Source organism: Monodelphis domestica, chromosome 3 (assembly GCF_027887165.1).
Source record: "Monodelphis domestica isolate mMonDom1 chromosome 3, mMonDom1.pri, whole genome shotgun sequence".
NCBI lineage: Eukaryota > Metazoa > Chordata > Mammalia > Didelphimorphia > Didelphidae > Monodelphis > Monodelphis domestica.
In genome coordinates, this window is record NC_077229.1 from 268,134,660 (window position 1) to 268,152,157 (window position 17,498).

Consider the following 17,498-nt stretch of genomic DNA (forward strand, 5'->3'; position numbering starts at 1 on the left):
ATTGATTAGAATAATCTTTTGGAAGGAAAAACCTGTAAAGAGATATAAAAGTCCCAAATATATTGAATTTTACATAGTACTCCAAATATGAACTTATGTTTGCCTTCTGACAGTCATAGCCCAAACATTTAAAAAAAAAAAGAATTCAAAAGGAATGAAAAAAAGCAATAGAGCAATGGGAGAAAATGACAATAAATATACTACACAATTGTCTAAAACATTAAATTTTACATGTCAATTCTGACATCACCAAACTGCATTAGCCTTCTGTAAAAATCATTTATTCTCCCCTTTTTTTAAAATATAATTTTCTACCAAATATAGTTAATAGTTGTGTTTCTTTTCACTGGGTTACTGAGAACAAGGAATGATGGTTAAAAAAGAATTGTGGAGGGGCAGCTAGGTGGTTCGATGGTTTGAGAGCCCAGGCTAGAAACATGTGGTCCTCAGATACTTTTAAGCCATGTGCCCTTGGGCAAGTCACTTAATCCCCACAACTGCCTAGCCCTTACTGTTCTTCTGCCTTGGAAACAATAGTTTGTTTTTTAAAAAGGCATTATGATAGGATGGAAAGAGCACATCAAATTTAGACCTATCATTCTACTCACTACTATGAGGATGATATTAGCAAATAAGTATTGTTTTATTAGTTTAGAGATAAGAAGTAAAGTGGCTGGCTTGAGAAATAATTAGTTTGAAGCAGAGCTGAGAGAGCTTGTTAATTTCAATTGTTGACAGTTATAACCATTTTTCTGTGTCAATTACTCTCTCTGGCAGTTGGAAGTTGCTCTTTGGCAGTTGGCAGACACACATTCTCGCAGACACACATTCTCTCAGAGACTCTCTCTCAGGGCTGAAGGAGGTAACATCTTTGCCTCTCTCTCTGTCTGAGGGAAAGACCTGAAGGAGCTCAGTGTTTTCTTTTTCCAACGTGGGAAACACTACTATCTATTTCTGTCTTCATAAACTGGTTTATGTCTGAAAAGACCAAAGAAAGATCTGGTCTTTGGTTTAACTCTGAGGCTGTTAAGGCTCAGAGTCCTAATGTGATTCTTGTTGAGACTCAACCAGCTAGCCGTTGCTATTTTATCTAAAGGCAAAGTTAAGAATTATAAAGATAATAGTGGAAGTTTTTTTTTTTAAGAAAAGTATAAATTTGGGTTAGTCAGATCAGGGAGGATTAGTGTAGCCTGTGAAACACAGGAAAAGCAGTTCCTTGCTTAACCTGGGAGTTTATTTGGATGGATTTAGAATCCCTTAGGATTAGAAATCCTTCTTTATCCTTATATACTTGAATAAATATTTTATTTTTATAATAAGAGTCTCTTTAGTGTCCTTACACCTGGCCCTGAAGGGAAGTTCACATTTGAGCTTCACTTCACTTTATCTCTGAAGATTCTTTTGATTACATCTATCAAAAGTATCTGAACAGTTTTGAACCTGTATTGGCAAGTTTTCTCATCTATTTTTATAACTCGCCATTATTATTTTTACACTATTCCTCATGTAAACTTAATCAATAAGCAATTATAAAGACTAAAGGAAATGTGTTTCTGGTACTATGCCAAGTACTCAGAATACATAAGTGATACATCTACAGTGAAGGAGCCCACATTCTGCTGGAAGACAAGGCAGATTTTGGAGGACCAAAAAGTGATCTAAAGGCAATGGGGCAATATTAGAATTTATTGAGTAACAAAGAAAAAAATCATTTTGGCAAAAAGGGCATTTAACCTACATAGCTTTATTTGTTAAATTGGGGTTAGAAAGTTAGGGAGTGGAATCCAAGATAATTTCTTTGGTTCTTGACAGTTCAACGTCTATCATCTGGAGCAGCTAGGTAGCACAATGGATAGAGCATCAGGTTTGGAGTAAGGAGGACCTGGGTTCATATGCAGCCTCAGCCATTCCCTAGCTATGAGGGAAGTTCCTTGACCCAAACTACCTATCCTTTGCTGCTCTTCTTAGAATGAATATGTAAAATGAATCACCAAACAGCACGAGTGATTATTATGTGTTTTATATATGTAAATATTATACACACAGTATAATCAACATGGAAGAAATTTGAACACTATGAGAAAAATGCCAATAAACAAAGTTTTGGCAAGCTGTAGCATTATAAAAGAATGCCTTAAGAAATATAATCTTTAACATGTATAATCAAGAAGCGATATTAAAATACTTTAACAAAAAGTGTTGAACAATTAATTATTAGAATGCTTAAGATAATACTTTAAAATAAAATTATACTAGCCCAAAATACTTTTAGGATTCTTCCAACTACCAAGTTGATACATGCTTCAAAAATTCATACTAACTTGCAGCAGTTTGGAAAATCATATTAAAAACATATAACTAAACATATAAAGAATGATATATATATATAAACATAAACATATAATTAATACTGTATATTGGCTCCAAGGCAGAAGAGTGGTAAGGGCTAGGCAATGGGAGTTAAATGACTTTCCTAGGGTCACACAGCTAGAAAGTGTCTGAGGCCAGATTTGACCCCAGGACCTCCCATCTCTGGGCCTGGTTCTCAATCTACCAAGCCACCTAGCTGCCCTCAAGATATTCTATTACTTAAACACACATACTCACACACACACACACACAATATAGATCTCCACTGGGACACGGTACTACAAATATTATATAAACTGAGTAAGGATTTTTCCTATCATAAAATTTATTAATTTTGTTCATAAACTTTGCAAGAACGTTTTTGGATAGTCAAGTTTTTCAGTTCCTAAGCATGTCAGTTCTTAGCTCTTCTGAACAACATAGCTGAGATGAGCTAATAAATTATTTCTGGATAAATTATTATAGCTACAATGATTTGCCAAAACCCAACTATTACAGGGTCAACTATACCGCTTTTTAAATTACCTGCTAGTTTGGACGGCAAGTGAACAAGAATGGATAATCAAAAACAGAAAATTCACTAAACATTCATAACATTATCAAATTACTCTATCAGAGAAAGAATTATATTCTTATTAGTCTAAAAACTTCATACATTCCTCTCAACACATTTAATATTAAAAAAAAAACAGTGTTAACTATCTTGTGATAATTTGGTAAAAGGCAAACATTACCACAATGTTGAGGGATAGGTCTTTCACTAAGGTCCTGTTGGCAATAGGTGGAACATTAGAAACAGCCGGGGTCGATGGTAGACAATCTGGAACTAACTTGACTGGTTCATTAGGTATGACATCAATTAATATCTTAGGAGAGGAAAACAATACAATTAACAATATGATCATATATGTAATATGTCCCAGATAATGAAGAATAAGTTTGTAACAATTTTAAGTTTTAACATTATTTACTTTAAAATACATAAAAAGAAATAAGACTAAAATAAAATATCTGACACCAAAACAGGAAAAAAAATGAATATATTTAAAATTATTAACAACTTAAAATAAATTTTGAAAATTTGTGCCCTGTGATTAGTGGTTTCTAAAAGTTTAAGTTTGTACTGTTTTCTAACTGGGAAAAATTAGAAATTTTAAAAAATTTGGAAATTAAGTTAATCATTTGGCATTTCAATTATTTACAATATAGAGTAAACTAAAATGCTCTTGAAGTCTATTATTTGGAATTTTATTAACTAGTATTTTTAACTAGTATTTTCTATTTCTATGAATATATACAATATTTATATATATGGTTAAGTTAATAATCAATAAACATTTCTTTAAATTCATGATACTGAGGGAGGCCTAATTCTAATGTGCCTTTTGAATCAAATAAAATCAAGCATATGGGAAATAAGATAATCTAAAATATATTTTATCATTTTCTAAATTTAAAAGATTTTTTAAATTGATAATAGACATAGACTATACATGGTCATGATAAGAATATCAAGTCAAGTCCCAAATTTCAGTCTTTATCTAGGCTGCTTAGCACACTGAATATGAATATGTAAAAACTAAAGACAAACCTGGTCACTGTTGAGAATAGTAGATTTGTCAACTGTAAAAGCAAACTGGATGCAATAACTTCCCGCTTTGTTTGGAATTACTTTATCCCTAAGTCAAAGGATAAGAAATTTTAAAGTTAAACGAAGAGAGAAATTTAGAGTTTATACACTGTTCCCCCATCCCCTTAAAAATCCATAAAAGAGAACTGAGTAAAAGTAGAATATTACTGAATACTTCTTGATTATCAAAATTTCTATTTTTCTTTGTAGAGATATCTGTTCTTGATGGAAAACGTTCCTGTTATACTGTAGAAAAATAGAAGACTGCAAAAGCCTGATTTATTTTGAGAAACTTGAAGATTCTTTTTGTGATTTTAAGTAAATTTTGTTCATTTTTTTTAAATAAAAGAAACTTCTCAATATTCTAAATGAGATCTGTATTTCACAAAGTCATAGCATTTGTTCCCATTCTCCTATTTTGTTTCTCATCTTTCCTCCAAGGTTATTTCTACATTTCAAAAATTCACTAATATAGAAAAGAAATGACACTATGGTATACCTTGCCCAATTTAAGCAAGAATTATTGTACTTTTCCTAATGTATTAACTTTAACAAACCTTGTTTTAAAAAATAATGATGTTCTAGGGCAAGTAGGCAGGGCTTAGGCTCCTAACCACTGGATATTCCACTTTTTCTACAGTATTATGTATTAGGTTCTCTTCTCTTTCATGTAATAATACTATTTGACTTGATTTCAGAAGCTCCTATTAATTCAATTATCATCTTTATACTGCTGATTCTTAGATCTGTAATAGATTAATAATTTTGAGGGTGTATATTTAGGGTATACTAAATAACTAATGGATCAAGTTTTGCCTACCCTTGCTCCCGTTTTCCTCCCTCTTCAGAAGCCTTTCAGCTTCTCCCCGCCCGTCCCCCCCCCCCCCCCCCCCCCGCCCTTTCTTCTGTGAGCTATGAGATTTCAGAGGAAATACTCTTTTCTCAAGTTAAGGGATTATTTGGGGAAGACAGTACAAGGGTAGAGGATAAGGTAAGAGGGGTAGGATATGCCTATTCTCTGTAGAGAGCTTTGGAGGATATTGAGAGTACTGGCAATTCAGTTACTAGTATGAAACACAATCGGTCAGAGAAATATGAGGACAATTATCTTTCTTCTTCCTTCAAATCATCCAGGTCACCTCCAAAGAACAATTCAAGTCCCAGAGATACAATTGGCCTCCTCCTTCACCTCAGCCAGCCAGCCAGCCAAAATTCCTCAGCTGTAGTCACCACCATCAGCCAAAAGGCTCTTAGCTCAGTCCAGTCCAGTTCAGTAGTTGGCTTGGCTCCAATTACTTTTCCCGGTAACATTCCAAATGGAATGTTCATTTGACTGACAGATGATCCATCCTCAGCTTTCTGTCCTTTGCATGCATTGTAAATTCTCTCCTCCACATATACCTTGCTTTTTTTGTCTTTTAAAAAATTTGCACCCAGCAAATTTTAATGATACTCACCTTTTAGATATTCCTACCTATCTAATTCTTAACACTTTACTATCTTAAATATTCCTTTACCCTCCCAAAATAACAAATCCTAAACTTATCTTAGCTATTTTGTCTATCTAGCTCTATGCTAAATTTGGGCATAGGAAAATGGTTTAGGTAATAGGGATTATACAGTGAACATGGTTTTGATATAATAACTCATGTGATAATTTTAAACAATTCCAACAACTTCAACAGCCTTTTGAATAACTTTCTTATCTCCAAATGTCTATAAATTCAACTAAGTAAAATTTCTATCACTAACAATTGCTAACCTAAAATCATGATGCAATTTACCTTCTATAGTTAAGTAGTTCTATGTCTGTTTTTACTCCCCCTAAGACTTTGAACAAATTCTTTAAGTTGTCCTAATTTTTATATCCCTGCTCTCTCTACTTAGCTAGTCATTTATCTCCAAGTGCTTCTTGGGACCTTTTGAACTAGACAACCTATAGATGTGTAAAACCCTTCACATATTTTTTTTTGCCAACTCTTCTTTGCTATTATTGTTAATGGCACCACCATCCTTCTAATCAATCATCCAGGATCACAACACTAATGTCATCCCACACTCCTCACCCTCATGCATCCCTACAATTAATGGAACCAAATATTGTCCTAAACATGCTATCATGGAATATTTTCCCAAGGTAGAAAGAATATTTTCAAGGCAACCAATTTATGACAATTATTCATTACTAAATTACCAAAAAAAAAAAAAAGGGAAATACCTGAAATAAAAGAAGCCTTCCTCCTTGTCATTTTCCTTTATTTTACTACAATTAAATATTTCTGCCTGAAGAGAAAAACAAACATTTCAAATACTACAATTAGTATATGGGGCAGCTCATATTAAAAATATAAATAAAGACAATATAAATTATGTCAATAGGGATAGCCTATATAAATAAACACACACATATATATAAACCATTATTCTGGATAATAGCATTGAGAAAAAATGCCTTTTTTTTAAAAAAAGCCAAAGAAATGCTTTCTAGATTAAGTAATCTTATACATAAAATATACAACTTTAATTATTGTTTGGCTGGACTGACAGGAATCTTAAAGAATAGTAATTTCTAAGAATCCACTATTTTCCATTTTAATATATAGGTGCTAATGGCTGATGAATTTACAGAGAGTAAAGATATTTCTTCTCTAACTAAGTTAGTCAATACCTCTTTAAATGGTTACAAGTCTAAGGTAGGAAAACATAAAGATATCTGTTGGGATAGATATTAAGAGTAGATGACCAAATTTGCTCTATAATATGTGATAAACTCGTTAAAGGATATAATTCAGCAAGATACAAAAAACCTGTGTTCTTGAAACATTCTCCCCAGAATACTGCTTTATATGCAACTGTCAATACACATCTGTTCCTGTTCTTTCTCATCTTTTTATCTACTCCTACACAAAATCACTTGAAGATGTTGATATTTCAGAGGTGTTCTTCTAAGAGACAGCATCAACCCAAATGGATAACATTATTTTAAAAATTAAGAAAATTCCCAAATATTTCAGTTATTGTTTTCATTTTAGAACTATCAAGGGAAAAGAGAGTTAGGTTACAATTTCTAAGGGGCCTCTTTACATGTAAAGATTATTTTTCTAGTGACTTACATTGGCTGCTTGTCGGTTTCCACTACTTGGGAGTTTCCACATTTTCATAGAAATTCGTGTTGGATTAATATTCTTAATTATACTCTCATCTTCAGAAATAACACTAACCATGAAATCTGTCAGAACAAACAAAAACATTTCTATTTTTCTTGGTCTAATTATGCAACAAAGTTTTTACTACATTTCATTATAATTTTGGGAGTAGAGATATATGATTAGCAAGTTTTAAAAAACTTTCATATAATCATATGTTTAATTAACTTCTTAAAAATACTGATAAATACTAATCAAATGATATTAAAATGCTTTACCAACCACAGAGCACTACATAAAGGTAAGATATTATTAGCTCTTGCTATATCAGTTATCATAACAATGTTACTGTTGTGCATTATTCTCCTGGTTCTGCTCCCTTTACTTTGCGACAGTTCACACAAGTCTTCTTAGGTTTTTCTTAAACTATCTCCTCATATCATTTCTAAGAGTAGAAAAGTATTTCATTACAATCAATAACTTGTTTAGCCATTTCCCAATTGATCAGAATCACCTCAGTTTACAAAAAAAAAAGGCAATTATAAATATTTTTGTATACAGGATTCCTTTTCTCATTTTGTTGATAATATATCTAGTAGAGATATTTCTAGGTAAAATAATATGCAATTCTATAGCTCTTTGGGCATAGTTTCAAATTATTCTCTAGAATAATAAGAACAGCAATACAGTATAACTGCTTATTTTTTCACGTTGCCTCCAACATTTGACATTTTCCTTTTTTATTATCTTCGCCAATCTTATGAGTATCAGGTGTGGTTTTAATTAGCATTTCTCTAATTATCAGAGATTTGGAGCATTTTTCATATGACCATTCAGTTTCGATTTCTTCTTCTGAAAACTACCTGTATATATGTTTCAACCATTTGTAATTGTAGAATGTTTAATATTTTTTATAAATTTAGTTCAGTTCCCTAAATATTTAAGAAATTAGCTACTTTTCAGAGAAATATGTTATAAATTTTTTTTGCCCAAATTCCCAATTCCCCCCTTTCTCCTAATTTTTGCTCCACAGGTTTTATTTGTGCAAAAACTTTTAATCTATGAAAATGATCCCTTTCCCCCCTCTCTCTTGGTACTCTATCTCTTGCTTGGAACTCTTTCCTTTATCCACAGATCTGGCACATTATTTGCTCCAGGCTGCTATAATCTGAGTACTGTATCATTCTTTATATCCAAATCATGTGCCCATTTTTACCTTACTTTACTTACCTTATACTGAGTGAGATTTTTGTCTATGCCTAATTTTTCCCAGACTGCTTTCCAGTTTTCGCAGCAGTGTTCATCAAATAGTGACTTCTTACCCAAACAACATGGATATTTGGATTTATCAAATACTAGAATAGTGAGTATATTTCCTTCAATATATTTATTCCACAATAAACACCTCTATTTATTATCTAGTATTATACTAATACTTTATAGTACAGTTTGAGATTTCATATTACTAGGCCATTTTCTTCACCATTAATTAAATATTTAATTTGCTTTTCTGTTAATCTGGGAAATTTATATTTTCTAAATTCTCTTAATCCTTATTTCCTACAGAAAAATTGTGTTTCTTCAAGCTCAATTAAAAAGTTATTTTGTAGGCTGATTGGTATAGCACTGAATAAGTAATTGCTATTTTTACATTGGTTTAGCCTACCCATGCACAATTAATATTTCCCAAATTGTGTAATGTGTCTTTATATATGTGAAGTATTCTATAATTGTTTATATACTTCCTGTGTATATGTAGTTATTTTAGTTTAAATTTGTCTTTCTATCTCTTGCTGTTGAAGTTTGTTGCTAACACAGAAATGCTGATGATTTTTGTGGATTTTATATCTTGCAACTTTGCAAAATTGTTAATAATTTTAACAAGTTTTTTTGTTGATTCCCTAAATATGCGTTATTATATGCAAAAAGTTTAATTTCTTTGTTGCTTATATTTGTTTCTTCAATTTCTTTTTTCTCATTGCAAGAACTTGCATCATTAGTCTAATATTGAATAATAATGATAATAATGGACATCCTGGCTTCATTCCTGATTTTACAGGAAAGATTATTGAGGTATCCCCCCCTAAGAGATAATGCTTGCTTTGGGTTTTTCAATACTACTTAACATTTTAAGCAAAGTTCCATTAATTTCTATTCTTTCTTCTATTTTTAATAGAAATAGACATGGTATGTTCTTAAAAATTTTTTTCTAATACTGAAAAAAAAAAACCAAAAACCAAACCTTGCCTTCTGTCTTAAACTTGATACTGTTTCTAAGCTACTGGGCCACAGGCATAAGACAGGCAAGGATTAAACAACTGAGGTTAAATGACTTGCCCAGGGTCACACAGCCAATATGTTTGAATTCACATTTGAACCCAGGACCTCTTTGGGCCTGCTTCCGTATTCACTGAGACACCTAACTGCCACGTTTCTGGTTTTTGTTATTGATATGGTCAATTATGTTTATTGTTTTCCTAATAATTAACCAGTCTCATATTCCTGGAATATACTGATCTGGTCATGGTATATGATCTTTATGATATATTATTATATTCTCTTTCCTATTATTTTATTTAAAAATTTTGTATTAATATTTCTTTATGGACAGTGCTCTATACTTCGCTTTTTCTGTTTTTGCTCAGCTAGTTCTGGATTCAAAACAATACTATATGTAGAAGAAATTTAGTAGCACTCTACCTCTTTTTTCAGATAATTTATATGTTGATGCAATTAATTGCTCTCTAAATGTTTGGTAAAATTAATTTGTAAATCCATCTTTTTTTTTTCCTTTGGGGGCTCATTAACTGATTGTTCAATTTGTTTTATGAATTATTTAAATATTTAATTTGTTTTTAAAAATATTCATTGACTTCATTTTATCAGTTTTATTTGCTTGAAGTTGGGTAAAATAGCCCCTAATAAGTGCTTTAATTTCATCTTCATTAGTGTTGCATTCATTCTTTTCATTTTTGATACTCCTATTTTGGTTTCCTTCCTTTTTTAAAAATCAAGTTAACATGTTTTATTTTATTTTTCACAAAACCAGGTAATTAAATTTTATGGCCATTAGATGGCTTTGTGGCTAGAGCACTAGGCCTGTGAAAACTCAAATTAAAATCTTGTCCCAAACACTTAACTGTGTGACTGGGAAAGTCACTTCTCTTTATTTGCTAAAAAAACCCCAAATAAGGTCAAGAAGGATTGGAAACTGTAATAGTAAAAGGAATTGTAGGGATTGAAGGGGGAACAGGAGGTAATGGGAGGTTTTATAACAGGGGATGGAGGAGTTGAAGGGAAAGAGGGAATATGGCTGCCAGTGAGGTAAAAGGAGAGAGATACCTCTGCTGAGAGGCTATCTTTGAAAATTGGGGTTCCTGAGAAATGGGCCACCTATGATAGCCTGAGGGGATGTCTTCTCTATTGGTTGATGTTGAAGATACCCCAGAGCAGGTAAGCAAGGACCCTCTTGAGGGACAAGCCTCCCCGCAGACGAAGATGGCTTAGCAGGGGTCCACTGAGGACCGTTTATAGTTGAATGGCTATCCTTAGGTTCAGCTTCCTCTATGTTCCCCTGAAATGATAGTCTTATTATCTGATTGTGGTTATTTAAATAAAGATGAATTCAATAACAAGTTTGGATTGGGGAGATATCAGGGAAGAGGGAATTGGGATTTCCCTAGATTGGGTTTGAGTCTCAGCTTTTGAGCTGGCTGGTGGAGGGTTTCTTTTATCCCTGTCTAAGCTAATCTATGCTAGCTTTCTTAAGTTCAAAGTCTTAGCAGTAGACAGCAAGAGAAAGAAAAGGTTCTGACCGTCAGAGCTGGTTAGGCCTGTGTCTTCGGGTTGACACCCTTAAAGACTGACACTACTGTTCAAACTGCTATGCTTAAATCCTTTTATTCAATGACATGATCACAGGAATCCGGGTAGAGCATACAGTTGGGGAAATCCAGGAATAGAGGTACTTCTATCTCAATACAGGGAGAGAGGCTCCTTCCAATCTGAGGGCCAGGAGAGAGAGCCTCAAGAGACCAATTGTCCCTCTCAGTTGCCCTTCCCCCCACCAACTGTCATTACTGTCCATTAATTTAACTCTAACCTTCCAACTGCTGTTTGTTCCAACTCAGTGGCAGAAAGTCCAGAACTTGCTTCAGTTTTCCTTTCCACAAAACACTGAAATGACCGAATGCCAACAAAAAAATGTATTCATCTACAACTTTTAAAAATTCTATCTTGGTGTTTTATGTCTTTAAATTTTATTTTTCTAGGTCTTTTTTTTTTTAGTTACATGCTCTATTCATTGACCTGCTCATTCCCTATTTTAATGATCTATATACATTTCCCCCTAAGTAATACTATTATCTTCATAACAAAAAATTTTGTATGCTGTTCTCATTGCTGTCATTTTCTTTAATGAAATTATCATTTCTATTGCTTATTCTTTGATTCATTTATTTTTTAGGAATGGATTACTATTTCGATAAATGTTCACTGAATATAATTTTTATTGAATTATGGTATGAAAAGAATATTTAGTATTTCTGCTTTTCTGTGTGTTTTTAAGATTTTTATGTCCTAATACACGGTCAATTTTTGTGATGATACAATATACATACTCCTTTCTATTCTCATTCAATATTTTCCAGAGGCCAACTAGAATCAAAATTTTCTATAATTATTATTCTCTTAACCTTCTTGTTTATTCTACAATTATAATTATTTAGGTCTGAGGAATAAATTTGAGTCCTTTACTATACTTTTACTGTCATATTTTCCTGTAATTCATTTAAGCTTCTTCAAGTATTTATATGAAATGTCATTTGACATAAATATATTGCTTTATTGTCTATGGTCCCTTTTAGCAAACAGAATTTTCTTTGATCATTTATTTTTGCTTTTGCTTTGAGATCATGATTGCTACCCTTGCCTTTTTTTACTTCAGCTGAAGCATAACATTATTGTAACTCTATGTATGCTTTTTAATTTTAAGTGCATCTCATATAAAATATATTATCGGATGCTAGTTTCTAAACTATTCTTTCATTTTTATGGGTGAGTTAATTCCATTCACATATGATTGATAAAGGGTATGAATTATATGTCCCTCCATTCTAATTTCTTCTATTAAGCTTTCTCTTTTTCACTCTGCACCCTCCATGAAAGTCTGTTTTGTCACCCTTAATCTACCCTTCCTGTTATCACTCCTTGCCTCTTTCCATCCTACTTGCCTGTTGAGAAAGATAACTTTCTATATCCAATTTCATATGTATATACAATATAACCTCCTTGAAACAGTTCAGATAGCAATGAGTTCCATACATTGCTAGCTCTTCGCTCCTCATTTTTCTCTCTTGCAAAAACTCTTCTTTACATGCCTCTTTTTTGTTAGGTAATTTTCTCTATTCCCACTGCCCTCAGTCCTTCTCCCAGTGTACTCCTTTTTTTTGACCATTCTAGTCTTTGTTATGTGACCATCCCAACAAAGCAGGCTCACACCCATGCTTCTAAGTAAATTTTTTCTAACTGCTCTAATAGCAATAATATTCTTAAGGATTACATGCAGCATTTTGGTATGAGTTTTCACTCATGTTTACCTTTTTATGCTTAAGTCTTAAGTTTGATTGTAAATTTTCTATTCAGCTTTGGTCTTTTCATCAGAAAAGCTTTAAAGTCTGCTATTAATGTCCATCTTTTCCAAAAGGATTATATTCAGTTTTCTTAGGTAGGTTATTCCTGAATATAATCCTCGCTCCTCTGCCTTCTAGAAAAATCACTTTGAAACCTCCATTCCTCTACAATAATAGCTGCTAAATCTTACATGATCATGACTGTGGATGCATGGTATTTGGCTTCTTTCTTTCTATTTACTTGTAGTATTTTGGCCTTTACCTGGGAGCTCTGGATTTTGGTTGTAGTTTTCATTTCAGGATTATGTTCAGGTGGTGGATTCATCCAATTTCTACTTTGCCCTCTAATACTAAGACATCTAAGTGGTTTCCCTTTTATATTTCTTGAACTATGAGAGGTCTACTTTTTCTTATTTTTAATGACTCATATTTTTCATATAGCTCTTAAATTATGTGAAGATTGAATTTGGCTCTCCCCTGATTTTAACAATGAAGGTACTTGTCTCTTTCCTGATTGTGAAGATTAAATTGTTATTCCCTATCAATTTTTAGATTTAAGCCCCATAAGTGTAAGCACGGTACTTAAAAGTTGAGTATAGAGATCTGCCCACGTTGGATTTAATCACAAAAGGTACAAACATCTAGGCAGTCCTAGAGCAGCGCGTCAACTGTGATTGGTAGATGTAAAAATTAGGGGCAGATGTCTTTAAAAAGAAAGCAACAATTGCCTAAAAGCAGTTCAACTTGGAACTCTCACTTGGAGTGAATATAGAATTTTCTTCATTCAGGAGAGTGCTGACTGGTCCTTTTCCTGGTGACCCCCTTATTCTTTGGCTTTCTGGTGAGTGCAAGACTGACTCCTTCCCTTTCTTTCCTTTGGCCTTTCTGGAGGCACCAGCCTCTGGAATGGCCCATCGTCTTGGGACTTCTTTCCCTCAGCTGGGGCCTCTCAATTCCTGCCTGGCTCAGAGGAGGCCAGAGTAGCTATCTCTCTCCTTTTCTTCTCTTTCTCTCTTCCTTAAAATCTTCCCTCTTTATTGTAAAATAAACTACCATAAATTCCATTCTGATTTTAGTAATTCATTTGGGATTTAGTAATTAAATCCCTGGCAACCAACTAAAATATTATTCAGTCCAACTATAAATTTAACAATAATCTCTTATAGTCCCCAAATTCTCTCTCTTATTTTCCAAGTCAGGTACTTTTTCCTGTGAAATATTTGCCATTATCGTCTACTTTTTTCATTGTTTCTTAATGTCTCATGAAGTCATCAGATTCTACTTAACAAAATGTTTTTTAAGTTCTTTTCTTCAATGAGGTTCCCCCCCCCTCCCCCGCCACCATTTGGCTAACTTGTTTCTTAAGAAGTTAGTATCTTCAATATTTTTTGTGCCTTGATCTGGGACAATTATAAAAGATTTTATGATGGGGAATGCTATCCACCTGCAGAGAAATAACTGTTGGAGTTGCCTTTCACATCAATATATTTATGGTCTTATTTTGGATTTTAGATTATGTATGATTGTGCTCTTGTAACAATGAACAATATAGAAGTGTTTTGTACGACATGTTGATTCTTTTTTTCATAATTTTCTAGTATCTATATCTCATGTGTTTTCACAATTTTTCCTCTACTGCTCTTATTTCAATTTAAAAAAATATTCTTTTGCCTTTTTTAAAATCTTTTTTAGCTTTTTTGGGAAATCTTGTTGGACTTATGTCCCATGTTGATTTTCCCCCCAACCCCCAAGACTTTGTTTTTAGACATTTTTAGGTCATTCTCTTCAATGTTTATTTTTATAGACACCCATTACCACAGCAGCTTTTCATGGTTGGATTCCTTTTTTGTTGTTTTATTTTTTCATACTACTTCTTGACTTTGGACTTAATGTTACTGTTGGACTGTTTACCTCTAGGGGTATAACTATCCTAAGCTTCTATCTGGCATGTATATGCTGTTTTCAGTTTAATTTTCTGGTCTATAGGTTTTTGGTGCTTTCTAAGTGGTGTCATCTGAAGAAACATCTGTTTGCTGCCCCCTCACACACACCCTTCATCTACACTATGCTTCATTGTGACTGCTCCTACTCCTCTCTGCCCTGGAACTGGAACTTGGAAATCGGTAAAGGGCATCAGAGCTGCCAAAAGACACTTGATTCTGCATTCAGTTTTAAAAGAGGGATTCCCTGGGATCTTTCTGTGGGTGTTGGTGCTATTCTCTACCATTGCTTCTGTAACAACCCAGCATTATTTTCTAAAGCTCTGTGTTCTTGGTTATTCCTCATCCTAGTAGTTATAGACCTCTCTGTCTTCCTAAGCTACCCTATTTGGGAAAAGTACTTACTTGATTTTTTTTTCTTGGTTCTACTGTTCAAAATTCTGTTTAGTTGTTTTGGAGAAGTTTGGGGGGAGGTCAGACAATTGTCACTTTTCATTCTAACAATCTAACCCTGCCCCTATACTTTTCTAGGAATTTTTTTTTCTTTATTTCTAGATGATGTAGATGGCACAACAGAGTTCTTAGGACCTAAATTTAAATAAAGCCTCAGACACTTTTTAGCTGTTTAACTTCTGAGTAAGCCAATGCTATGTGACTTAGTTTCCTCAACTGTAAAGTGAGGGTAATAATAACACCTAATTCAAAGTTTATTTTGATGATAAAGCAAGATAATATTTGTCAAGCATCTAGGACAAAGTCTGGCACATGCACAGGGCACTTAACAAATCTATGTTTCCTTCCTGCCTGCCTGACTTCCTTCCTGGTTAAAGGTATGTGCTAGGCATTATAAATTCAAAGACAAAGAGAGGCCTTGTTCTCAAAGAGTTTACAGTCTGGTAGGAGGAGGCAACATAGAGAAACAAGATATACACAGGATAAACCGAGAGCAGTCTCACAGGAAAGGTACTAAAAGGAGGCTTCTTAAAGAATGTAGAACTTATAGCTAAGACCTGAAGAAGGTGAGGGAAACCAGAAGGGAGAAATAAGGAGGAAGAAAAACAGTTAGTGAGAATGTCTAGAATTGAGAGAGAAAGCATTAAGTATTTTCTCACTAGACTATTACAACAACCCTACATTACCTAGTTACCTGGCTAATGAAAATAAAAGGTCATTTAGATACTAGTGTTATCCTGGTTTGTACTACCACATTATCTGACTGATAAAAACAAAAAGTCATATTTAGATACTATAATGAAGTCTTAGAGAAGAAATTTAAAAGAGGTAACATTAGGAAACTTCATCTTAATCTTTAAAAAAATATGTCACACTTACCTAACATGAATATAAATGTCTTGAGCTCTCAAAACTAGGGTATTTAGTTATTTTTGCCCCTAAAGATTATCCTGAAAAATGTTTGTTGATCTATGATTTCAAATCATATTCACTGAATTGTTGGGGAAAATGATAAAAAAGGAAATAATACATGTTGGAGATGTTGTGGGAAGACAAGACATATTGGAACACTATTAATCAAGTAGCCCAAACATTCAGGAAAACAATTTAGGACTATGCAAGAAAAGATGCTTAACTGTTCATATACTTTAACTCAACAATCTCTTTATTGGTCATCATATACCCTAAGAAATGGCAAAGACAAGAAGTCCTATGTATATCAAAATCTTCAATGCTCTATTACAATAAAAAACTGAAAACAAAACAAGTGCTCACCAATTTAAGAAATAGCTGAATAAATGACAGTATATTAATACACTGTAAGAATATGTGAAACATGTAAAGAAAGCTTGAAGAGCAATATAAAAAATAATACAAATAAAAACACAAAAAGCAGCTAAATTATGATGAATAATATTCCATCTGTAGAACTGATGAAAATCACTAGTTGCTTGGGAGACAAGTCTTTGAGTCAGTCTGAGAATGAAGATGTAGTGCCTGGGTTTAGAGTCTGAAAGATCTGGGTTCCAGTGAGAAACAAACTGGAAAATATAAGTTGCTAAGGAAACAAACCTATTTGGGAAAACGGCAATGGAAAACTGGAAAGCAATCTGACAAGTTGGCCTTGGATCAATGCCTTAAAATATGTGGTACAATATATTACAAATTAACATGTAATGTTAATATTAACGATCATACTTTAAACCATTAAAAAGAAAAGCAGATCAAGTGTCTCTTACAAGTAGCAGGAAGGAATATATTCTTAGCCACAGAAGAGGAAAAGATTAGGAAATAACTATGAATATATGAAACTCTTCAAAAATAAAAAATCTTTTTTCTAATAAAATGTGGTATCCAAGATACGGAAACAGATATACAAGATCAAAAAGCAAATTCTGCAATACATAAATGGTCAAAGGATATGAACAGTTCTCAAAAGAACTACAAATTATTAACAATTATATAAAAGAATGCTTGAAATAGTTAGGAAACCCTTATAACAATAGATTATTGGTATTGTATGGTCCTGTGTGGACAGGCTGTTGGTTTAATTGTTGAGAAAGAAGGCTTCTCAGATCAGTCCAAAGAATTCCGGCTCAGACCAGTATATAAAAATATAATTTTATTATGGGTAAAAAAAAAGTAAAGGAAGGGATAGTAAAATGAAATTCTTAAAAAATATAGGTCCCTAAACTAATAAATCTTACTAAAACCACCCAACCAAACCTGATCCATGAGGATTGTCTTCTAACTATCCTATCCTAAATTATAAACTTATAAACAAGAAAAATAAATTAAGTTTCTCTTCCTTGCTGTCTCGATGAAAAAT

The 17,498-nt window shown here is 33.0% G+C and overlaps 1 protein-coding gene across 5 annotated transcripts in view; it reads right to left on the reverse strand.

The window, feature by feature from the left end:
• The window catches only part of SMCHD1 (structural maintenance of chromosomes flexible hinge domain containing 1), a 229,644-nt gene that overhangs the window by 69,234 nt on the left and 142,912 nt on the right, over positions 1-17,498 (reverse strand). For all 5 annotated transcript variants that reach the window (XR_008917679.1, XR_008917678.1, XM_056823757.1 and 2 more), the window contains exons 33-36: positions 7,114-7,229; positions 6,219-6,283; positions 3,962-4,049; positions 3,105-3,236 (exon numbers count right to left, since the gene is read on the reverse strand). Coding sequence is in view for 3 of the 5 variants with exons in the window: in XM_056823757.1 (XP_056679735.1) it covers positions 3,105-3,236; positions 3,962-4,049; positions 6,219-6,283; positions 7,114-7,229 (401 nt within the window). In the remaining 2 variants the exon portion in view is untranslated. The remainder of the gene's footprint in view (positions 1-3,104; positions 3,237-3,961; positions 4,050-6,218; positions 6,284-7,113; positions 7,230-17,498) is intronic.